The 25,559-nt window shown below is 42.8% G+C and overlaps 2 protein-coding genes across 3 annotated transcripts; both read left to right on the top strand.

Moving 5' to 3' along the window:
- Nucleotides 1-13: 13 nt before the first annotated feature.
- On the top strand, nucleotides 14-8,638 carry LOC109891905 (uncharacterized). Of its 2 annotated transcripts, XM_020484368.2 has the most exons (7): nucleotides 14-1,349; nucleotides 1,634-1,670; nucleotides 3,195-3,505; nucleotides 3,949-6,161; nucleotides 6,355-6,617; nucleotides 6,741-6,828; nucleotides 7,152-7,361. In XM_020484368.2, exons 1-7 carry the CDS (start codon nucleotides 1,081-1,083, stop codon nucleotides 7,313-7,315), a joined length of 3,345 nt encoding a protein of 1,114 aa, XP_020339957.2. In that variant the 5' UTR covers nucleotides 14-1,080; the 3' UTR covers nucleotides 7,316-7,361. The 2 variants fall into 2 exon arrangements, with proteins under 2 accessions (XP_020339957.2, XP_031683110.1); XM_031827250.1 differs by lacking the exon at nucleotides 6,741-6,828 and having other exon boundaries at nucleotides 7,152-8,638.
- On the top strand, nucleotides 8,595-24,965 carry LOC109893271 (U3 small nucleolar RNA-associated protein 18 homolog). The gene is made up of 13 exons (XM_020486408.2): nucleotides 8,595-9,101; nucleotides 9,539-9,675; nucleotides 10,692-10,787; nucleotides 10,876-10,946; nucleotides 11,950-12,047; nucleotides 12,506-12,631; nucleotides 12,929-13,103; nucleotides 19,316-19,416; nucleotides 19,554-19,644; nucleotides 21,216-21,339; nucleotides 22,454-22,628; nucleotides 22,824-22,966; nucleotides 23,113-24,965. Exons 1-13 carry the CDS (start codon nucleotides 8,895-8,897, stop codon nucleotides 23,135-23,137), a joined length of 1,569 nt encoding a protein of 522 aa, XP_020341997.1. The 5' UTR covers nucleotides 8,595-8,894; the 3' UTR covers nucleotides 23,138-24,965.
- The last annotated feature ends 594 nt before the right edge of the window (nucleotides 24,966-25,559 follow it).

Here is a 25,559-nt window from a genome sequence, read left to right on the forward strand (position 1 = left end):
GACATGTTGCTTGCCTATTAATCACCAATGTTATTTTGTGCATTCTAGAGCCACACAACAGTTCAAGGTGATATCGACATGTGCTGTCAAATATTCGAGTCTTGACAATGGGAAGTGCAAATGATGTACCATCGCAACACCAAAGGTTGATATCAGCAGACTAACCAAAATGGTATCTTTTGCAAAGGGTGGGTGTAAACAGGCGTAGGTGTAAATATATAATATATAGCCTCACATTTTACAAACACACTTTGAAACAATTTTCCTTTACGCATTTTTAATTAAGTCTGCTTGTGGTGGCCGAGACATGTGTTTTTTTTTTTTATGAAGCAGACTTTATTTGACTGGAATAGTGTCTAGTCTAGTATCTGTTGTTGGCATTTATGCAATAATGCTTGAGAACCCGGGAATTATTGTGTGACAACTCGCGACAATGGCTGTTCTGAGGTCCGAGGCAGAGCAACGTTTTTTTATGGAGGCAGAATTGATTTGACTGGAAAAGTATTGTAACGCTCAGTGGTCTAGTCTGGTATCTGTTGTTTCACCGTTGATTTTGCTGCCACCTGTTGACTGTTGCATTTACCGCACAATTACGTTTGTGACGTGTATCAAATACGTCATAAGTGATCGTGTTCGTATGGAACGCCTTCCATATGTTTGAAACAGATCAGACATTTGACCATCCATTCAGTCATCAAGTTGGCGTTGTTGGTGGTCGAAAATGTATTAATCTGCATTTTATTGCAATGTAATTGCATCATAATTTTTTGGGGTGATACATCCGGTGATAATATGGAGAAGAAAGAAGTTGAGGTAGGCTTTGTTTTTCAGATTTTTTTTATATCACACATTTTGAAAGGCAAGATAAGTTTTGCCATCTGCCAAAGTCAGGAATAGTGAGTAGTTGGGTAAAGGTGATCACCAAGGTGACATTATGCATAGAGGACTTTCTGAAGAGATTCCAGGGTCAGAGGTCAAAGGTTATATAACCTTTTGATAAATAATGTAGGCTAATTAATGAGAGTCTGAGGAAGGTGATATGTAAAATCTCAGTCACAGGACACTGAAGCAGAGAGAGAGATGCAGGAGGCTGATCCAGAATCAGCCGGCCCATCTCAGTCACAGGAGACTGAAGCAGAAAGAGAGATGGAGGATGCTGATACAGAGTCAGCCGGCCCATCTCAGTCACAGGAGACTGAAGAAGAGAGAGAGATGCAGAAGGGTGATCAGGACTTAGCCGGCCCATCTAACACATGGGAGCCACATCAGACTTTTCATTGCAACCTATCCTTGGCCCAGAGAAGCTCCTCCTCAGAACTCAAATTCTTAGGGGAGGAGATGACTGAGAAGTAGGTTGCTCTTTTTCTTCCCCATACTTGCCTCCTATTCTCTATACTGTATGTTCTGCAACCGCCAAAGAACCAATCAGAAGGTGTGTTTGTAGTGTACTTGTACAGTACCAGTCAAAAGTTTGGACACACCTACACATTCCAGGGTGTTTCTTTATATTTTTTTCTACATTGTAGAATAGTAGTGAAGACATAAAAACTATGAAACTATGAAAGTTCTGTAGAGGTCAAGGTTTAGATAGTTTTAATAATTAACAGTACTCATCTATTTACCTCTTTTGCAGGCAATGGATTCTTTTTACTGAGAATATGCATGAAAGGGTGAGTTAGTGTTAGCTCTGGAATTTCTAACATAAAGGAAACTGTAAAATAGACTTTGAGTGCATCCCAAATTGTGTCATTTTCCATAGTGCCCTACTTTTGACCAGGACCCTATGGGCCCTATATAGGGAAAAGGGTGCCATTTGGGACACAGTCTAGATCAGGGATGGGCAACTGGCGGCCACAGATCCCCTTGTGTAGACCCGCGGATCCATTTTGTTTTGTAACTGTCGTGGTCTCAACTTACTGTTGACAGTTAGTACAGTAGAATACACAAGGTGCAACTTAAAGATGTGGTTTTGCATCAGCAATTTTCCTCTTGCTATGTCAGTCACTGACAGTCACTCAATTAGCCCATGTTAGCTAAAACATTTTTGGGGGGCTAAATTAATCTAGTGGACATCTATCTAAACTTGTGGTAATCGTGGTTGAATTGCCGACTGTGGGGGAGTTTCTCTCTGTCCCATAGCAAAATGAGAAGAATTGCATGAAAGTAGTTCTAAAATGTCAAAATGTTCTCTCTGCCGCAGGGCAAAATGTGTAGAAATTAGGCCTCCCGAGTGGCGCAGTGGTCTAAACCACTAGAGATTCTGGGTTTGAGTCCAGGCTTTGTCGCAGCCGGCCACGACCAGGGGACCCATGGGTCGGCGCACAATTGGCCCAGCGTCATCTTGGTTAGGGGAGGGTTTGGCCGGCAGGGATGTCCTTGTCCCATTGCGAACTAGCGACTCATGTGGCGGGCTGGGCGCAGTGCAAGCTGTCACGGTCACCAGGTGCACGGTGTTTCCTCCGACACATTGGTGCGGCTGGCTTCCAGGTTAAGTGGGCATTGTGTCAAGAAGCAGTGCGGCTTGGTTGGGTTGTGTTTTGGAAGACGCACGGCTATCGACCTTCACCTCTCCCGTGTCCTTACAGGAGTTGCAGCGATGAGACAAGACTGTAACTGCCAATTGGATACCACGAATTTGTGGAGAAAAATGGGTAAAAGTAAGAATTGCAAGAAATGAACACTAAAACTTATATTTTATTCTCTCCACTTTCAAGAGGGGGTCCGCCAAAATGATTTGCTCGCAAAGTGGGCAGGTCCCGACACAATTTTGCCTAGGGCCCCTAAAACGCAAGGGCCGACTCTGACTGCATGTGTGGGTATGGATGTGGGTATGCAGGCCTGTGAGCCACTGTGGCCCCTCATGATGATTTCAGATTTTTTTGTTGCACCATAAAAGTTGCCCATCCCTGGCCTAGATATTCTATTACAAAACCTCAGTAAATGTACCAGGAGCTGGCGAGTCAGCACTGTGAGTCTAGACAATGAGAACCTGGTGAGAAGCTTTATATCTCAAAAACAAGGTGGGAGGAAGTTGAATAGAATAACTTTATTTAATCAATTAAGCTGTGTCATTTGGATTAGGTAATAAATACATACACCAAACAGCACAATGTAGACAGACGGTGGATTTAAGTGAATGTTAGATCTTGTTCGATTTTAGAACAATCTTTCCCGGCTGTTCTTTTACATTACAGTTCACCATATTTGAGGCTCATGCTAAGTGCAAGAACATCCTGTCATGGGTGAAGAAGGCCTCTTCAACTGAGGTGGTCCCTGCCCTTGATCTCAGCATGGATAGGGATTTGCCCTGGACACCATCATCATCATCATCATCAACTTCCTCCTCCTGGTCTTCAGTCGTAATCAATGTAGCAGATCTGGGAGCGGCCTCCACATGCCGCAGCATCAGATTCAGCCTTGGGCCAAGTCATGGGCCAAGCGAGGTCGCCAACCCTAGAACTGGTGCCAGCACACGGAACCCAACTCCCTTCCCCTCCCCCATTTTGTATGTATGAGCATATTCCTCTCCATAATGGTTGAAACAGTTATTTCCTTTCCTTGTGTATAAATAATGACTTCTCTAAAATGTTTTATTTCCACTGAATACACATGTGGGATCTTAAGTTTGCTACAGCAGGAAAATAATTCTGCAGCAACAGGAAATGTAGATTATTATCTGGATTATAATTAATTGGACATTTTTGTAGGGGTTGGTAAAATCAAGTGGAAATTACAAACCTTAGAAGCCTTTTTAAACCATAAATACACTACACGTTTTACATTTCCTACATTGTTGATCAAATTAAGATCCTGCATCTGTATGACTTTAGTTTTTTGATTAATTTATAAAATTCCTTTGCTTCTTTTAAATTATGTTAGCAGTGTTTGTGTCCAGAAAGGTTTGTTATTGTCATTGTTACCATATTTCTGTTCTGGGGCCCTCTTCAGCTCAGAGGAGTCTTTGGGAAATGAGGAAGAGGATGACAACCTAAGAAAATATTGCACCGCATCTGAGGACAGAGATAGAGAGGATTGGGACAGACCCCGCTCAGACCCCCTGAGGTCTGTGTTTGGACTGTCTCACAGCTTTATCTTCAGTCAGGTTCACAGAGACGCCCACAGGTCCCTGAGTGAGGTCATACTGCCGTCCATCCAGAGGAGACCGAAGAAGATGAGGCCTATTATTCTGTCTGCGGACACCAGGCTGATCATGGCCATTGTGGAGATCATCATCAAGCAGATAAATGCAAGTCTAGCCCAGATTGTGCTGAAAGGATGTGCCAGTCAGGGAGCCGAAGCTCCTTCGACCAGCATCAGCTCACTGAGCAGTCAATTTGCTGAGCAGATGCTGAGGATAATCACAACCACAATGAATGGCCATATTATGGGACAGATGGCACTCACTCGGCTGTCTGGAAAGTCCCCCCTGGAGATCGAGAGCAGGCTTGAGACAGAGCTAGGGCCACTGGCAGGTCAGGTCATTGTTGCAACCATCAGCAGCATCCAGAGGGCGAAGAGCGATGCTCAGACAGGACATGAGGTTCGGGTGTCCTCACCTTGCACCTACTTCCTGTCAGCTGTGTCGGCTGAGGTGCAGAGTCTGGTGGTCCAGAGATCAGGGACCAGGATGTCAGCCAGACAGTCAGGCAGCAACCACCTGCTGAACCTGTCTCAGGCGAAGATCACCAGGGCCGTCGAGTTGAAAATGGCTGAAATGTACGGCGGATCCCTGTGGGATTGGTCCCTGACAGAACAGAATATCCAGCCAGGTCATGACAGAATCACTGCCATGTCCAGTGATTTGGTGGATTTGGTGCTCGATGATACCCTGGATGCCCTTGGATATCTAGAGAACCAGGCATTATCCGGGCCCCAGAGCGTTGGCTACCGGAACGGGATTGAAGGCCTCGACATTGATGGTGTGGCAAGGGACATGGTCCGGAAAGCTGCAGTCAAACTCAAGGCATCCATGTCTGAGCTTGAACTGGAGGTGGGATCCAGATCCTCACAGGGCAGCAGTGGTCCCTCGAACCACTCACCTCTGTCTCGCTCCCACTCCGACCCGAGGATGCTCTGTGTCTGGTCAGCAGCGGGAGTCAGAACTGTCCTGCAAGTGTTAAAAACAGAGCTTGACAGCAACTCAGATGAGTCCTTTGATCCGCTCCAGATGGCTAGAAACCTTCTAGCACGTCTAGCGTCGGGTGTCAAGAGCATCGACAATCTGGAAATTGGTAAGATGCTCCAGGGCACCTCAGCAATCATGGAGCCGGAGGCTGTGAGAGAATACCCAGAAATATCTTCCACTGCCATCTACCACTCCCTGCTCATTGATTGTCCTTTCCCACCATCAGAGAGGGTTCAGGAAACAATTATCCTAAGCCATCCACTCACTGCACAGGACGTGACCACACAGAGGAAAAAGCAGCATTCTGCTGACCTTCAGACCGACAGCCTAATGGCAGAATACCCTGCCAAGGCACAACGGGTAGTGACTCAGGTCATAAGAGATTCTCCTTTAACCGTGGACATCCTGTCAGCCCACGTCTCCTCAAAGAACATTGCTGAGGCATCAACTCACGTTCTTGAGTCCCTTCTAGTGGACTTAAACGAGGCAGTTGAGGTGAGTAGGGCAGAGCGGAGCAAGTTCTGGGAACAGGTCCAGTTATCCTCCCAGAAACTTTACAGCACAGCTGTGGACAAGCTGAAGAGTTTGTACACTGGTTGCCTCCTCAACAACGAGCGAGACCACCAGGATACCCATGTAACCGCTGACAAAATCCAGGACATGGAAGTGTCTACCAACAATGACCTCAAAGACCCAACAGTTGCAGTCAGCCAGGAGTTAGTCCGACACAGCGCAAAGAAGATCCTCACAAAGGTTCTGAATGTGATCAAAGCCGGAGTAGCTGGCTCAGAGCACTCATCTGTGGGCGAGCAGATGACCGAAGAGTGCCAAGTTGCCACAGAGATGTTGGACTCCATTCTGAACAGACTAGAAGATGATGAGCCTGATGTGGGTGAAGAGGATCATCTTCATGTGATGTCTGTCCGTGACATCTACGAGGATGTCTCATCTAAAACCTCTCAGGTTTGTATGGTGATGAGTAGCCAGGCGATGGACGCGTTGACCGATGATGTGTCTGCCGCAACCTATGTGCATGGTAAGTGAAATTAACACTTTTCATTTATTTTATTTTATAATATGCAATAAATTGATTAGCTCCTGTTGAATGTAGGATTCACTCATATTGAGCTTAATAGTTTAATTGCAATTGTGTTCATTCGATTTTCAAGATTGTGTATTATTGTAAAATATGCACCTGAGCTTAATTATTTTATCTCTTCTGCCCCCAGATATTGTGTACAGGTCAGAGAGTTGTCTCTCTCAGGCCACAAGTACCCACAGGTCAGGCACTAGCCAGGCCTCCAGTGACCTTGTTGTTGAGTACATGTCTGAGCTCCATGCCAACTGCCTTGACACCGCATTGCCTGTGAGGTGCACTTCTACAGCTGTTGGCGATACAGAGACTTGTCATGTCCCCTCTGCCAGAGTGAAGAAGAAGAGTCAGGGCCGGAGGTTCAGTTGCTGCCCAAAGTTGCCAACGGTCAGGATCAAGGTATGGAGCTCCATGTTTGGTGTTTTTCCCCTTCATTACAGCTGAAATAGAATCCAAAGCTAATGGGGTCAGAGTGAGACATTGTGGGGCGTCTAATGGAAGGATGAATTTACTCTGCAACAGGTGTTCAAGGGCAGAGTGGAACCAGAGAGCCACCCCGCTCAAAAGGAGCTGCCTTCGCAGCGTTTCAGCACCTCTCGAGTTGCGCTGTGTAAGCGACACACAATGATGATCGTTTTATTTTGATGCATTGCCAAGATGTGGCCAGTGGTTAGAGTGAATGCAGCTTTACTGAGTTTAATGCTGAGGTTTATTCGTCTCTGGTCCCATAATGCTTTCTCTGATCAAGGCCACTGAGTTTGACGAGCTGTCAGGCATACATTGTAGCGACTCTTACATTTCCCAAAGTCAAAATGATAGATGCTGTCATTTTGATGTATTACCTTTTGTCTGGTTGGTTTAGACTGTGGTCAGAGAGAATGAAAGTACATTTGTCATGTTCAATTCTGATCCTGCAATGTTCTCTTATCACAGATGATGATCATGCTGTCCCAATCATTCCCCAACTTGAGGACGACCTGCCACCAGCACCTGCACAGGAGTCCCGTAAACGTCCCCTGTTTGTGAGAATGTTCCGGGCCATTTCCAGGGCCATCTCAAAGCCATTCAAGGGCTGTGCTTTTTGCAAGAAGAATTAGGAAAGGGTTAGCCATCAACATCTAATAAACATATTAGCAGCATTGATTTGTGTGTCTGCAGTCAAATTTAATAGACTCTCTTGACATGGCATTTTAGCAGACACTTATCCAGAGCAACTAGGGTTAAGTGCCTAAGTCAGTTTGGAGATACAAACCAGTGACCTTTTGGTTATTGGCCCAACACTCTTAACCACTAGGCTACCTGCCACTGCATGCGTTTTACCATATTGCTTATTCTTTTTTGATTCCTTCCTATCTGCAAAAAAAACCCAACTGAACATTTCACACCAGATTTCTATGTTCCATTTGCTGTTTTAAGTACATGATTTCAATATATGTAATATACTTGCAAACTGAGAAGGCATTTGACACCAGATTTGTTTGTTTTGACCTTGGTGAAAATGTGTTTATATGACATTGCAGCACAATATTAATATAATAAGTGTCTTTTTCAACACATTTTGATGCATACATTTCCAGTGGGGGGGAGGGGTATGGTTTGTGGCCCATTATATTCTATACAGCTCTTCGGGAGAGGTTGCCAAGGTCAAAGTAGAGCTATTATCATCCTGCTGATCATACAGTATTTGGAATGAAGAAGGGTCCATTAATAGGGGCTAGGGTCAGCCTGAAACCGAGAGGTATCTGTTGGTTGGGGGCCAAGGGTGGGCTTGAAAATGGGCCATTGACAGTTGCTATTTAGAGCTTCTGCGTTCCCTAGCTCCTTCTGTCAATTTACATAATCCCTCTGTCTCTCTTGCACCCCTTTGATAGTTTGATTTGTGATCACCTCTGTAAATCTCTTGTATTTTTACAAAATAATTATCTCAACTATGGCCTATGGATGGAGGGGTACCAGGAGGGAAATGTAAGAGAATACAGATGTGTATTTGAAAATATAGAAAAGTTCCCAATTCCAATACTGTATATGAAGATAATATGTTCCCATTATGCATAATCTTTTATCTTTATTTTGTATGATTTGTATCTGTCTCTCACATACTTTCACACATACCCAATGATTACACTAATATGTACACTCTCAAAGAAAACATAAATAAATACAGATTGATGAGATAGTTAGAAACATTACATTCAAAATACATTTAAACTTTTTGTCAATGTCAAAGGCAATAGCTTAATATCTTTCTACAACCCATGGAGAACAGGGCGCAAGTATTTTTGTGAGACCGTTTGTTTGTAAAGAGAAAAAAAAAAACAATTTATTCCGAGTTCAGGGGTCAAGAAAAAGGAATCACGTGATAGTGAATGTTGCACTAAGCCTGCGCTCAAACCACTGACTAATAAAACACCTACACCGTTGGAGCGTTGCGTGAGCTATGAGTTCTTCTCTGTGCACATACTTTGCAACTTTGTGAAATAGTGCAGCCACGCGTTGACATTGCTCACAACTAACACAGCGTTGCAGCCAGCCCATGTGGAAAACATTGGACGCATGAGGCATGTTATTGTAAAAGGCTAGCTAGCACATCTATGGGTCTACTGAATCTTGCTAAATTCTAGTGTATCCTGAGACAATTTAGAATTCGTTTCATATGCTAAGGTTTAAACGATAAACATGGACAAAGTCGGTATACACTCTAGAAAGGGGAGAGAGACGATGAAGAGAGTCTCTGAACCAGAGCCTGACTACGAGCAAGAAGTGTTAAAAAGACACAAAAACGCCCAAGCAGTGACTGTTTTAGGCGAAGAAGATGCATCTGTAAAACTTCTTGAATATCTTGTTTTTGGTGCTGAAGATGATCTTGTGGAAAGGCTCGTGGAGGTAGGAATTAATTAGTTACATCTAGGGTGTATTCATTACGCCGGTTCTGTAGCTAAACGTTTCGTCTGTTACAAAACGTTTTGCAACAACTCCAAACGCTCTTCAACGTGACGTAAAATCTGTTGGGTTCTTAAACGGAAGTTGTAGTTCATTTTAATTTTACGGTTGCCATTCCAACCCGAAAGGTCGGCGTAATGAATACACCCCTGATTCCATACAGAATGACCCTGCCTGCCAAGGTTCTCAGTGGATTCTGTTGTCACATTGTCAGCATAGCATAGATGTAAATCCCAATATTGATTAATAGTTAGTTACAACCAGGTACTAGACTAGACTAATACTAGACTAATCTCCAGTGTCATATCCGTCTGTCACATATCGTTTACTTTTTAGTTTCATTGCAGTCAGTTTTTATCAAATCAATTTCTTGTCAACAGGACAGAGAGGATGGCGGTGCCACACTTCTGGATGATGACGATTCCAGCGAATCTGATGTAGAGGATGAAGCACGGCTGACGGTTCAGACAACCAGGACAGCAGTGTGGGAGGATGATAATGATGATCTGGAGGAAGAGTTAGTACCTGGGACTGCAACGACAATGTCTTATTGTTTCTTTTCAGCATCATCATGTGCAATGCTTCTCACTTCATGTTACTACATTAGCTGTAGTCATGTAAACCCAAGCACTCACTCGCAGGAATGACACGTTTTAGTTTGCAACGATTTGGTTTGATGAGAAGAACAAATCGATGCGATAAGATTTGGTGCTACAACATTTGTTGCATAAACACATTCATTTTCCCTTCTAAATTCAAATCTGCTGCTGATGGAGATCATGGGCTGGGCCTCTCTGAGCTGGATCTGTTCGAGCTGACCTGTGTGTGTGTGTGTGTGTGTGTGTGTGTGTGTGTAAATGTCTATGGTGTATTTTGTCACCTGAGCTGAGCCATAAGGAAGTCTAGTGGGCATCTACCAACCCACTATCAGATTAGGGGGCTTTTTTTGCATAGACAGATTGACAGAAGTGGTAGCAGAAGGTGAATGTTGAACTTTTGTTAAGCCTCGATCACACCTACAGAGTCATTGAGCAAAATGGTACGCAGCATCATCTGGGTGTGTGCAACCCAAAGTTCAACATTCACCTTCCGGTGTACCAAAATGCAATGGCGCCATCGGTGTGATCGAGGTGTTGTTGGTCAGCGTGCGAAGCAGCAGCGCACAGTTTGAGTAGGCTACTGACATTGCTTGGGGTTGTGTGGCATGCAAAATGACTTGTAGGTCAATGACTGTCAACGCAGTTACATGCTTAGTTTGACGCTGAAGGAGAGGACGCAGCAGCTTTCACAAAAGATCAGAGGCATTTTTGGAAGGTAGAAAGAAAGAAAGGAACACGAGAAAAACCTTTTTTTAGTGAACTGACACTTTAAAACGTTTGAATCGATTTTCTGACCGATGCATGATCCATTCAGATCGATTTGTATCTTACACATTTGAACCGGGAACTGATGCGTATCGGTGAGCGGTTACATCCCTAGCAGTTAACGTCACTATGTTTATTCTTCCATGACCTTTCTCTCCCGTTTCTTAAGAGTGGACATGACACACCGGTTCCGTAGAGACCTGACCAAGAGTGACGCAGAGGCCAAGATGTCCAAACAGAAGTTACAGCAGAGGATGAAAGAACAGTAAGTGGATGTTAGTTAACACAGCCATGGAGTAAATACCACTGGGATCTGGTGGTTCAAACTCACACTTCCAACACATTTTTGCCAGGTTCCAAAAAGCAATGGGTGGAATGCCGTCCTGGGCAGAGTCAAAAGTCAGGAAAAAGAATAAGAAAAAAGGTAAACTCACATTTTGGTAATCAACATCTATGGTCCATGTAATATGTTATGAGAGATGCCCCTCACTGATGATGACCTACTTGTTATGGGATTTTTTTAAATCAATGACTAAATGAGATATACTCCACTATAACTGGCAAGAATTCTACCCTGTCTTGTAGTATTTAATAATGTTTGTTCATTAGGAAGGGGTTATATGGCATGTACCTAGGAAGAAAGGAAAGTATGTGGAGATAAGAGAGGACAGGGAGGGCTCCTCCAGAGTTATGGTGTCTGGGGGAGCCTGGAACTGTCAGCTGAGGGGTTATAAACTGTGGTTAGACTCATGTATGTATGTGCGTAGTTTAAGATGGTATAAGAAGGAATGTATTTGTGAACTTGAGAGCTCTCGCAAATAAATTGGGATCTGATCAATTGTGAGCTGGGAATTCTGTCTGTTTTATTTAAGACCAGAACTTTACAACCTCTGGGTATCAGACAGATAAATATAATTGGAATTTTTAAACACTGATTAAATAATTACATGACACTACTATATAATGATGAGAGGGTATATAGCAGGGTTCCCCCAACTGACTACCGTGGGCCAAATTTTGGTGATTTTATTTCACCCTCCATGTTTTCTGAAGTTATAAAAATAAATGTTTTTAACATAAGACTGTAAAAACACCAAGTCAGCTCCAAGTGATTTAATTTTGGAAATCTGTTCCAAAGTATTCCCACACATAAAAGATACACACTAAGTGTACAAAACATTATGAACACCTACTCTTTTCATGGTATAGACTGTTTGAAATGATTGCTTTAATAACATTGTATATATGTTTGGGCTTCTTGCGGTCAATTTGAAGTCTACAAATTATTTGTAATTATGTTCCGGCCCCCTGACCATCCGCTCAAGAAAAAATTGGCACGCTGCTGAATCTAGTTTATGATCCCTGGTGTATATTGTATACATTTGTGTCTTTTCAATGAAAGATGTGTCTATTTTCAAAAACTAAAGATGACTCTGATAATGAAGATGAGGATGGAGATGACCTGATGAGGAAGACAGGCAACTTTGTTGGCTCATCCGACAGTCTTCCCAAAGGAATCATACGGGTGAGTTCTGTTCTCCTATCATCTCGCCACTACTAAATTTGAGATTAAGTTTGAGTAAAACAACCAGCTCTCTCTCTGACTGCAAATGGGGACTCTAACCAGAGTTCTTTAGAGATTTGGGAGTTATAAAACCATGACATTTTCCAGTATTAGATCATGTGGTTTTCGCAATCGATATCACAATAGTGGGCCCCCGAGTGGCGCAGCGGTCTAAGGCACTGCATCTCAGTGTCACTGCAGTCCCTGGTTCGAATCCAGGCTGTATCACATCCGGCCGTGATTGGGTGTCCCATAGGGCGCCGCACATTTGGCCCAGCGTTGTTCAGGTTTGGCCGGGGTAGGCCATCATTGTAAATAAGAATTTGTTCTTAGCTGACATCCATAGTTAAGTAAAATAGAGTATTTTCAACGTCATGTTATAGTACATTTTATGCTGGAAATATTTAACTCTCTTGCAGATGAAGAAGTGCCTACACGCCAACAACGACCGGCCGTCTGAGGACCGGCTGACCACGGTGCAGTTCCACCCCTCCGCCCAGGTTGTCATGACAGCAGGGCTCGACCAGTCCATCTCTCTGTTCCAGGTATTCATTTTACTCATCAGCTTCAGTCTTCTCTCAGGTATTCTTGTGGCTGTCATCGTGAGACATGGTATAGGGAACGTCATAAACGGGCCAGTTGGGACTATATGCTTTTAATAATATCCTCCAGGTCTTTTGTTTGACCATACAAACTATACGCCCCAATAAAATACAAACTCTCAATGGACTACCAAAGTAGCCACCCTTTGCCTTGATGACAGCTTCGCACACTAACAGACAAGTTTGTACTTTAATGAATTACCTTCCACCTCACTCTAAATGTCCCTCCTTCCTCTCCAGGTTGATGGGAAGACCAACCCTAAGATTCAGAGTATTCACCTGGAGAAGTTCCCGGTGCACAAGGCCCAGTTCAGTGTGGACGGGGATCAGGTGGTGGCCACCAGTTTCAGGAACAAGCTGTTTTACATCTACGACATGATGGAGGGCAAGGTCATCCCAGTCCACACTGTCAGAGGTGAGGAGGAGGAAGCAATGAGGAGTCACTAGAACCCCGTTGGCTGTTAGGTAGTAATCTAACCCGTTTGCTGTTAGGTAGTAATCTAACCCGTTTGCTGTTAGGTAGTAATCTAACCCGTTGGCTGTTAGGTAGTAATCTAACCCGTTGGCTGTTAGGTAGTAATCTAACCCGTTGGCTGTTAGGTAGTAATCTAACCCGTTGGCTGTTAGGTAGTAATCTAACCCGTTGGCTGTTAGGTAGGGACATAGCCTTTTTTATTACTAGGCTTGGGGGATATTGAGATTGGCAATTCTTCATACTGACCTTGTGCCATCCCAGGATATAAGGCAATAATGGCACTGAACACAAACCCCACTGAGCCTCTGTAAACTGAAGGTTAGCAATGCTACCAAGTCAAATTTGATACAGTCTCTGACCTAAGTTATTTGCAGGACAGACATCCCCGCTCAAAGTTAAACAAAAAACAAAAAAACACTACTCACAATTTGCTGCACACACAAAACAAATATTGGACGGCAAGGCTCTTGATCCGGGAGGGCATTCTTTGCTGTTACCAGGAGAAGCTTGTTTTTTGCAAGAAGCTAACCAGCTATATAACTACTGTAAGTTAGCAAACTAAATGCACAACTGCAGAGTATTTAGCACATTTTAGACGGTTCAATTAATAGTTATAAGATATATTCTAATGGAATTTAATGGCGCCGGATATATATTTTATATTTGAGATTCTTCGAAATAGTCACCCTTTGTCTTGATGACAGCTATGCACACTCTTGACATTCTCTCAACCAGCTTTGTGAGGTAGTCACCTAGAATGCATTTCAATTAACAGGTGTGCCTTGTTAAATGTTAATTTGTGGAATTCCTTTCCTTAATCCGTTTGAGCCAATCAGTTGTGTTGTGACAAGGTAGGGGTTGTATACAGAAGAGACCTATTTGGTAAAAGACCAAGTCCATATTATGGCAAGAATAATCAAAGAGAAATGACAGTCCATCATTACTTTAAGACATGAAGGTTAGTCAATGCAAAAATGTCAAGAACTTTGAAAGTTTCTTCAAGTGCAGTCGCAAAAGCCATCAAGCACTATGATGTAACTGGCTCATGAGGACCACCACAGCAAAGGAAGACCCAGTGTTACCTCTGCTGCAGAGGATATGTTCATTATAGTTAACTGTGCATTAGATTGCAGCCCAAATAAATGATACCTCAGAGTTCAAGTAACAGACACATCTCAACAACAACTGTTCAGAGGAGACTGCGTGAATCAGGCCTTCATGGTTGAATTGCTGCAATGAAACCACTAGACTTGCTTGGGCCAAGAAACACTAGCAATGGACATTTGACCGGATAAAATCTGTACTTTGGTCTGATGAGTCCAAATTTGAGATGATTGGTTCCAACCGCTGTGTCTTTGAGTCAGAGTAGGTGAACGGATGATCTCCGCATGTGTGGTTCCCACCGTGAAGCATGGAGGTGGTGGTGTGGCAGTGCTTTGCTGGTGATGCTGTCAGTGATTTATTTAGAATTCAAGGCATACTTAACCAGCATGGCTACCACAGCATTCTGCAGTGATATGCCATCCCCATCTGGTTTGCGCTTAGCGGGACTATCATTTGTTTTTCAACAGGACAATGACCTAACACACCTCCAGGCTGTGTAAGGGCTATTTGACCAAGAAGGAGAGTGATGGAGTGCTGCATCAGATGACCTGGCCTCCACAATCACCTGACCTCAACCCAATTGAGATGGTTTGGGATGATTTGGACCGTAGAGTGAAGGAAAAGCAGCCAACAAGTGCTCAGCATATGTGGTAACTCCGTCAATACTGTTGGAAAATCATTCCAGCTGAAGCTGGTTGAGAGAATGCCAAGAGTGTGCAAAGCTGTCATCAAGGCAAAGGGTGGCTACTTTGAAGAATCAAAAATATATTTGGATTTGTTTACACATTTTGGGGTTCCTACATGATTCCATATGTTATTTTATAGTTTTATGTCTTCTCTATTCAACTATGATGAAAATAGTAAAAAATAATAAACCCTTGAATGAGTTGGTGTAGGTCGGGGTGCCTTGTAAGAATCTGACAGCGAGTGGATCAGTCCTATTAGCCAACATGCAATTATTGGATAATAAACGATCAAGACTATCCTACCAATGGGACATTAAAAACTGTAATATCTTGTGTTTCACAAGTCGTGGCTGAACGACGGCATGGATAACATACAGCTGGCAGGGTTTTCCGTGCAAGGGGTGGCAGTCTGTGTCTATTTGTCAATGACAGCTGGTGCACAAATTCTGATATTAACTAAGTCTCAAGGTTTAGTTCGCCTGAGGTAGAGTATCTCATGTTAAGCTTTAGACCACACTATTTATTTAGCTGTCTATTTACCGCTACAAACCGATGCTGGCACTAAGATCGCACTCAACGAGCTGTATAAGGCCATAAGCAAATAAGAAAATGCTTATCCAGAGGCGGCGCTCCTAGTGGCCGGGGACTTTAATGCAGGGAAACTTAAATCCTTTTGACTTCATTTCTACTAGCATGTGCAACTAGAGGGTACACCACACACAGAGGCGTGTACAAAGCTCTCCCTCCATTTGGAAAATCTGACCATAATTCAACCCTCCAGATTCCTGCCTACAAGCAAAAACTAAAGCAAGAAGTACCAGTGAATCGCTCAATACGGAAGTGGTCAGATGACGCAGATTCTAAGCGTCAGGACTGTTTTGCTAGCACAGACTAGAATATGTTTTGGGATTCTTCCGATGGCATTGAGTACATAACATCAGTCACTGGCTTCATCAATAAGTGCATCGATGATGTCGTCCACACAGTAACCGTACGTACTGTGGCGGTTTCGGCGCCATAATCTGGTAAGGCAGGGTTTACACATACAAACACACACCACCAGTCCATGGGAAGGGTTAACACGGTTTATTTTTTCAGGTACCTGCAGGGTTCCTGATATACAAAACTCAATCAAAGTGAATACGTCGTCACCAGTGAAAGGTCCTCCAATCTTGGTCTTTGGGGTTCACTGCTTGTTGAAATCTCCAGTTCCATTATTCCGGTAAACCACTTCCTCCACCGTATGCTCAGTCTCTCCAATAGCCGCCTCCTCGTTCACCTGCCTGGGTCAAAGGAAAGACAAAGAAACAAACCCAGGGCATGGTTAAGTAGAGGCCCATGATTGGATTTATCTGTCTGCCGTTTAGTCTCTAATTACAACTGGAGACAGGTGTGGCTGTTCTACTGCAGTCTGGCAGTTTCCTCTGAGCTGTCCATGGTCCTGGCAGCCAGAAAACAAAGAAACCTTGCAGGCACATAACGTCCATCCACCACACAACCCCTGAAACCACTACAGTACATAAGCCAAGGATTACAGGCAACATCCGGACTGAGCTAAAGAGTAGAGCTGTCACTTTCAAGGAGTGGGATTCTAACCCAGACGTTTATAAGAAATCCTGCTCTGCCCTACTCCAAACCATCAAACAGGCAAATAGTCAATACAGGACTAAGATTGAATCTTACTACACTGGCTTCGACGCTCGTCGGATGTGGCAGGGCTTGCAAACTATTACGGACTACAAAGGGAAGCACAGCCGCGAGCTGCCCAGTGACACAAGCGAACCAGACAAGCTAAATGACTTCTATGCGTGCTTCAAGACAAGCAACACTGAAACACGCAAGAGAGCACCAGTTGTTCCGGACGACTGTGTGTTCACGCTCTCCGCAGCTGATGTGAGTAAGACCTTTTTCTTTTCTTTTTTTTTTGTGTTGTTTTTTTTGTTTTGAATTGTACCCCTTTTTCTCCCCAATTTCGTGGTATCCAATTGTTTTAGTAGCTACTATCTTGTCTCATTGCTACAACTCCCGTACGGCCTCGGAGAGACGAAGGTTGAAAGTCATGCGCCCTCCGATACACAACCCAACCAACCGCACTGCTTCTTAACACAGCGCCATTCCAACACGGAAGCCAGCCGCACCAATGTGTCGGAGGAAACACCGTGCACCTGGCAACCTTGGTTAACCTTGGCCCGCCACCGGCCAAGCCCTCCCTAATCCCGACGACTCTAGGCCAATTGTGCGTCGCCCCACAGACCTCCCGGTCGCGGCCGGTTACAACAGAGCCTGGACGCGAACCCAGAGTCTCTGATGGCACTGAGTAAGACCTTTAAACATGTCAACATTCACAAGGCCGCAGGGCCAGACGGATTACAAGGATGTGAACTCCGAGCATGCGCTGACAAACTGGCAAGTGTCTTCACTGATGTTTTCAACCAGTCCCTGACCAACATGTTTCAAGCAGGCCACCATAGTTCCTGTGCCCGAGAACACCAAGGTAACCTGCCTAAAATGACTACCGACCCGTAGCACTCACGTCTGTAGCCATGCAGTGCTTTGAAAGGCTGGTCATGGCTCACATCAACAGCATCCTCCCGGATACCCTAGACCCACTCCAATTCACATACCATCCCATCCTAACAGATCCACGGATGATGCAATCTCTGTTGCACTCCTCACTGCTCTTTCCCACCTGGACAAAAGTAATGTTAGAATGCTATTCATTGACTACAGCTCAGCGTTCAACACCATATTGCCCTGATCACTAAGCTAAGGACCCTGGGCCTAAACATCTCCCTCTGCAACTGGATCCTAGACTTCCTGACGGGCCTCCCCCAGGTGGTAAGGGTAGGTAACAACAGATCCGCCACGCTAATCCTCGAGGGGTGCATGCTCAGTCCCCTCGTGTAGTCCCTGTTCACCCATGACTGCATGGCCAAGCACGACTCCAACAACATCATTAAGTTTGCCGACCACAAACGTTGGTAGGCCTGATCACGGACAACGATGAGACAGCCTATAGAGAGGTCGCCAGAGACCTGGCAGTGTGGTGCCAAGATAACAACCTCTCCCTCAACATGATCAAGACAAAGGAGATGATCGTGGACTACAGGAAAAGGAGGGTTGAGTACGCCCCCATTCTTATCGACGGGGCTGTAGTGAAGCATGTTGAGAGCTTCAAGTTCCTTGGTGTCCACATCACCAACGAACTGTCATGGTCCAAACACACCAAGACAGAGGGCACGACAAAACCTATTCCCCCTCAGGAGACTGAAAAGATTTGGCATTGGTCCTCAGATCCTCTAAGTTTTACAGCCGCCTAGTATGGCAACTGCTCAGCCTCCGACCGCAAGGGACTACAAAGGGTAGTGTTTACGGCCCAGTACGTCACTGGAGCCAATCTTCCTGCCATCCAGGACCTTACCTGGGAGCATGAGCAGCAGTGTGCAGCGTTTTTCTTTCTGTTTTCCATGAGTTTGCTTACAACTCCAGCACCCGTGGAAAGTACCTGGATGTGCGTATGTTCTTCAGATTTTGTACATTTTACCTTGACAAACCTGGGCCCCGCACATTGACTCTGTACCGGTACCCCCTGTGTTTAGCCTTGTTAGTTATTTTATCGTTGCTCTTTAATTATTTGTAATTTTTCTATTTTATTTGTTTTGAGTGAACACTTTTTTAAGCAATTCACTGCGCATGTGACATAACATTTTATTTGATATCTAGCTGGCAAACATTTAGTTGTGTAACAAGGGGAAAGGGAGATACCTAGTCAGTTGTACAACTGAACGTATTCAACTGAAATGTGTCTTACGCATTTAACCCAACCCCTTTTAATTCCGAGAGGTGCGGGGTGCTGCCTTAATCGGGCATCAACGGCACCTGGGGAACAGTGGGTTAACTGCCTTACTCGGGGGCAGAACGACAGATTTTTGCCTTGTCAGCTCGGGGATTCGATCCAGCAACCTTTCGGTTACTGGCCCAACTCTCCTACCTGCCAGGCTACCTGCCGCCCCTAGATCACCTCGCACGTGGTGCAAAACATTGAGTGACTCACAAGGCTCCAGTCTCTCATCGGTGTGCTTGTAAACCAAACACCATGTGACTGGGAACTACCGGTAAGCTTCAAAATGAAACATTATGTGACCGGGGGAAATGAAGAATGGGAACTGCTTTATCTCCTAACGTATTGCTCAAATGGACTGCAGGTATTTACTTGTTACCGAGCAAATTATTGTGTTCTGTGATTGGTTTAAAGATAAAATCACTATATATTCTCAGCCAGACTGTTATTTTTTTAAACGGGTAGTGGGTGAGTGACTGGTTGTGTGATTGAGTGCAGTAACAAATATTGTTGTCCCTTAGGTCTGAGGGAACAGAGAGTGAAAGAGTTTGAAGTCTCCCCTGATGGAGAATCCCTCCTTCTCACTGGCACCTCCGGATACCTCCACGTGTTAACAATGAAGGTAGGTGATTGTAGATGGCAAATACCTGGTATACCATGCAACCAAAATGGATCAAAATACAAGACTCCGTTTTGGATCCGGTGCATACATGCATTTCCTAAATGTCTGTATATTCTCACTGTTGTTTGTTTTTTCAGACTAAGGAGGTAGTGAACAGCATGAAGATCAACGGAAACATCGCAGGAGTGGCTTTCTCCCACGACGGCAGCAAAGTCTTCACCAACTCAGGTGGGTTTTTACCCTGGTCTAAGAAGACTCACAGCCTAGCAACCCAATCACATCCTAAAACCTTTTTTAGTTGATTTTAGTTAAAGCTGCAATATGTGACCTTTTGGGCGAGCTGACCAAATTCACATAGAAATGTGAGTTATAGATCTGTCATTCTCTTTGGAAGCAGTAGATTTGTTGTATGTGCTATATTTCTATGCTTTTACTTTTGGTTTTGTACAGCTTCAAACAAGCTTCAAACAATATTTTTGTTTATGGAAAATATATTTAACAGAGATGGTCCAATGATTCTCAGTGGTCCTAGTCGGTCACCAAACATTTCTGTAAAAAAACAACAACGATAAATCCTTGTGTCCCTATTATTTTGTATTTGTTTTGTGCTGTTGGTGGTAGGTACACTTGATTCAGCAGCCCTAACACTGGGAAGGCAAAGTGTTCCCATTTTGAAAAATATCATGTGTCTGAAGGTAGAACTCCACTTACCCGGCAGGCCCAAAGAGCAAATCAAGTGCACCTACAGGCCTACCTCTGGCCAATCAGATAGCTCAGATCACTGTGTATGCACAGTTTCTTCAAGCCATAGACGGTAAAAAGAAGCCTCGAGCGCACAGCAAAGTTGATACTGAGATTTCAAAACTTTTAAAACCATGACTGTTTTTTATCAGTAAGTTCATGTTGAAGTTGTTATTCAGCACTGTCAATACGCATTCTCCCTACATCCACTCACACTGCATAGCAAAGTGTTATTAGCGGTGTGCCTCTTTTTTTTATATAGAGTAATATTTCACTAACTGGCCATGGGATAAACAACATGAATTGGTTGAGGCAGAAATTAGTTTCACCACTGCTCTCTCCTTCCCCTCAGACTGACCATCAGATCCAGGTCATCAGTCCAGTAAAATAAATAAAAGCAAATGATTATGCTCACTCAGCTGTGCCTCAAGTAATACAGCAAATGATCTATTACCAGTGTGATCATATACCTACAATTTTGAAATATAATTTCAAAATGGTCTGAGAAGAACAACATTAGCAGGGCAATTCAAGCATAGCCAATATGCAGTGATAAAGTATTGGGCATATTTTATTTTGACCTTTTATTTAACCAGGCAAGTCAGTTAAGAACAAATTCTTATTTTCAATGACGGCCTAGGAACAGTGGGTTAACTGCCTTGTTCAGAACGACAGATTTTTACCTTGTCAGCTCGGGGATTTGGTCTGGCAACTTTTCGGTTACTAGTCCAACGATCTAACCTCTAGGCTACCTGCCACCCCAAAATATAGCCTACTACAAACCTAATGGCTACAGAACAGTTTTTAATAGGTTAATGGTTCAGGCTTTTGTTTTTTATCATGTTTAAAAATAAAATACAAATCTGAGCGGTAGATCTTGGCTTGTATTTTGACTCAAGGTGACCACTGCCCTGGTGATCTCTGCTTGTTTTGTCAAACTGAAATTAGGTGAACTATTAGCATTTTAGCAAAAATAAATGGCAGATTGAGTTCTGCATATTGCACCTTTAAAGCTGTACATGGGTACCTGTATGTACTAAACCTTTTTGATGTTGCAGAGGAGGGTGAGGTGTATATATGGGACATGAGGAGCAGTAAATGCCTGAACAGGTTCACAGATGATGGCTGTGTGAGTGGGACCTCCATGGCTGCATCCAAGAACGGACAGTATCTGGCCTGCGGGTGAGTCAGCCATTTTGTTTTCAACATTTTCCCCATCGTTTTGTGACATAAGGTTGTTGGTGGGTAGCTCATTTATTCATTCAACCATTTCCTTGCTGATATGATTCAGCAGCGATTGTGATCAAACCATTGTTTGTGTATTGTCCTGTTTGTCTTGCTTCAGATGTCTTTTTTTTTGTTTGTTTTTATGTATGATTCTGCCACAAAACCTTCAGGATAGTTGGGTCGTTCCACCAATTAAGTGTCTTTTTTTTAAAGAAGTGTAACAAATGTTAACATTCTGTCATAAAGAGCACGTTCAACTTAATAAAAAAAACATGTTTTCCCACTAAGCGTTTAAATAAAACAATTATAGTTTGTGCCAAATAAAGTAACAGGGTAGACGATTTCATCTTTAATCAGCCGTACATTTCCTCGTGACAGGGGGAATGGAATCTTGTTTTGTGCAACAGGAAGTGTTCATTAAATGCAAGCTTCACAAAAGAACATTAGTTAACATGTCTAGCCTGTCTATCCATGGGTAACAGGGTTGACATGTTATGCTCGATCCGCTCAGTTTTCCACCACAAAACACCAGAAAATGGCCAAAAAGAGTAGAACCATCTCACCTGCTTTTATTCTGATTTGACTAAAGGAATAGTTTCACTATATTAAAATGAGAATTCAGTTCAAGTATCATGGTTGATCTTAAAATGAAGGACAGATGTAATTTATTTAATGTGATTCATTTATCTATTTTAACAAAATAGTGTTGTAGAATGATGGTGAAACTTGAAGAAATGTTTGGGTTAAGTGGGTTAAAATCTTCCTAGAGGTGACACATGGTTGACGGAGGGACATGTCAAAATGCAGAATTTTTGGCACGTAAGCAAGTCTTTATTCATATAAAAAAAACAGATTTATTGAATTCTCCATGTGGTCTAAAGTAAAAGGGCACCTAATTTAATATAACAGGCTTTTAAAATGTAATACTTGTGCACAATTTCTACTTAAAATATCAAAGGGATGCAAAAGGCACCCATTTTGTGGAAAAACCCAATTATATTTTTTCATATAGTATACCTGTAGCAGACAAGTTTTTCACATTCTTTTTCTACCGTTTCTATTATCTCAGGTCAGCGGCAGGTGTGGTGAACGTGTACTCCCAGGAGGAGTGTATGCGGCAGAACAACCCAAAGCCTCTGAAGGCCATCATGAACTTGGTGACCTCCGCCACCTTTCTCCGCTTCAACCCCACCTCCGAGATCCTGGCCATCGCCTCCAGGGCTGACGACGAGGCTGCCCGATTGGTCAGTCTCTCTCTCTCACACACACCTAATGTTGTCTTTGTCATCATTACAGCTACACCTGGTCTCTTGTAAATAAGAGGTTTTATCGCAGCATGACTTGGGTAGTAATACAGTTTGAATTGATTTAAAATGAAGTAAAACCATGTCACTCTTTCACTGTCATCAAGTGTCATGTGTCTACCCTTCTCATTTCAGGTTCATATCCCCAGCTTCACAGTGTTCTCCAACTTCCCCATGTTCCAGAGGAGAACCATATACAGGGCCCACCGCATGGACTTCTCCCCAAACAGCGGCTTCTTCTCCCTGGCCAACAACAAGGGCCATGCCCCTCTCTTCAGGTGAGTCTCTTCTTTTTCCTTCTTTTTTTTTTTGTGTATATTTTTCTCGGACTGCAGAAAAAGAAAAAAAAAATCATCATTGATACAAATAAATAAACAAAATATTAGAATTAGAATTTGGTTTATTTTTCTCAACTACCTTTCAGGTTGTTGCATTACAAAAACTTTTGATGAAGAGCATCCCAAGCAGGCTCGTAATCAACATCAAGACATCAAGCTCCCTCAATACAACTACCATTGTCTTCAAGAAGATATTTTACAATGAAAAGGACTTGAATTGAGATATCGGTTATGCTTATTACATCTATGAAAGTGTCACAGCAAGATACCATGTCTTCGTTATCCTGGTTTTTCCCCCCTTCAAATTTGAGTAATTAATTTTTTTTTTTTAAGTGTTCTGTTTTCAAAATGCACATCCTGTATATTTCTTTCTGTCTATTTTATGGTTTTACAAATGTTTGTCTAATGGATAAAATACAACTTCATTTCCTTGATACTTGGCTATTTTTTTTCTTTATGTTTCTAGATATCTTGGCGAACAATAACATGATAGATTGACTATAATGCTTAAACTAGTATAGAAAAGCTGTCAAACTTGTATGCACTATAGCCCCATTAGTCTATTCTCTGTCGCCCTGAGAATCTGTTTGCTACCACTGTGAATTACATCTTGACTAAAGCTGATAGTGTTAATTCTGCATTTTGTTGTTACAGCCTAAATTCTAAATGGATTTTTTTTTTCTCGCCAATCTACACACAATACCCCATAATGACAAAGTGAAAACATGTTTTTGAAATTTTTGCAAATGTATTGAAAATTAGATGCAGCAAAATCTCATTTACATAAGTACTCTGCCTAGAGCTGGACCTCTGACCAAACTGAGGAAAAAAGTCAAGGGGTATGAATACTTTCTGAAGGAACAGCCTATCTGACCCAGTTTATCAGCAGAACAAGACCAAGGCCAGAAAGGCACATCAGAAAGTGAAGCTAATATCAACCCTTACTTTGCATTCATGCTTACATTATGGCTCAAGTACAGTTTGCTTGATGGTGCTATTTGCACTGTGAAATTGCCTGCTTTTTAAAAATTATTATTATTATTATTTATTTTTTAACTACACCGAAGGGACCTACCTCCCTGCTGAGCCACAGCTTTGAGAGAAACACCTACACATACACCTACAGACCTCAAATGAATGACAGTCACAGCACCATGTGTTACATACTTTAGATCCTCCTTTATGACGTCAAGTCAGGATAGGCAGCATTCCAACACCTACATTTCTCATTAGTAAAAGCACTGTGTCCTCCCCAAGGCGTCGTTGTCGTTTGTATCTGCATTCAGCCAAATCATATCTCTCCTTGTGTTTAAGTGCGTTTTTATCACATGTATTGTTTTGGTCCTGAGGTATTTCTGTAATATAATAGGCTGGAGAAATGTCTTTATGATGAATGAACCTTAACACCAAACAAACAAAAGTGTTTTCCCCTGTAGTCCCCCTAATGCAGAAACTAACAAACTATAACGGGTGGGAAGTACTGAAACAAATAATGAGCCTCATCAGCATTTGACTTTGTTTTTGTTCTCATGAGGGTGTCTTGAGAGTCAATACATATATTTGCCCTGCAGGTCAGACATGGAACATAGCTGCAATTGTGAAATGAATGGTAATTTGTGTAAATATAGGTTTAGGATCAACACAGAATCTATCTATTCTCTGGTCTGTCTGACTAATTTACAGATTGCGATTTCAGCAGCAGGTTGCAGCTGTGTAGTTGGTGAATCTCTGAAAATAATCACAAACTCCTTGATCTGTCTCTTATGAATATATGTGCTAGTAGCAAAATGATCTACAGTATTTAGCAATATCTTACACAGTATGTCTCTTTTTCACACGCATGTTAGAAATACAGTGCCTTTGAAAAGTATTCACAACCCTTGACTTTTTCCACATTTTGTTGTGTTACAAAGTGCGATTAAAAATGATTTAATTGTCATATTTTGTCAATGATCTACACAAAATATACTCTAACTGGCACAAAAATTCTACTTTTTTATATTAATGGAAAAGAAAATACTAATATATTTTGATTAGGTAAGTATTCATCCCCCTGAGTCAATGCATGTTAGAATCAACTTTGGCAGCGATTACAGCTCGTGAGTCTTTCTGGGTAAGTCTCTAAGAGCTTTACAAAGCTTTACAAACCAGGAGTGTACAATATTTGCCCATTCTTTTAAAAATTATTCAAGCTCTGTCAAGTTGGTTGTTGATCATTGCTAGATAGCATTTTTCAAGTCTTGCCATAGAAGATGTTCCTAATGTTTGGTATACTCAGTGTATATTTGGCCTTGTGCTTCAGGTTCCTGGTCTTCCTGAAAGGTGGATTTGTCTCCCAGTGTCTGTTGGAAAGCAGACTGAACCAGGTTCTCCTTTAGGACTTTGCCTGTGCTTAGCCCTATTCTTTTTCTTTTTATCCTTTAAAAAGAAACTCCCTACTCGCTGACGATGACAAGCATACCCATAACATGATGCAGCCACCACCATGCTTGAAAATATGAAGAGTGTGACTCAGTGATGCATTGTGTTGGAT

This window comes from Oncorhynchus kisutch, linkage group LG6, assembly GCF_002021735.2.
Source record: "Oncorhynchus kisutch isolate 150728-3 linkage group LG6, Okis_V2, whole genome shotgun sequence".
Taxonomy (NCBI): domain Eukaryota; kingdom Metazoa; phylum Chordata; class Actinopteri; order Salmoniformes; family Salmonidae; genus Oncorhynchus; species Oncorhynchus kisutch.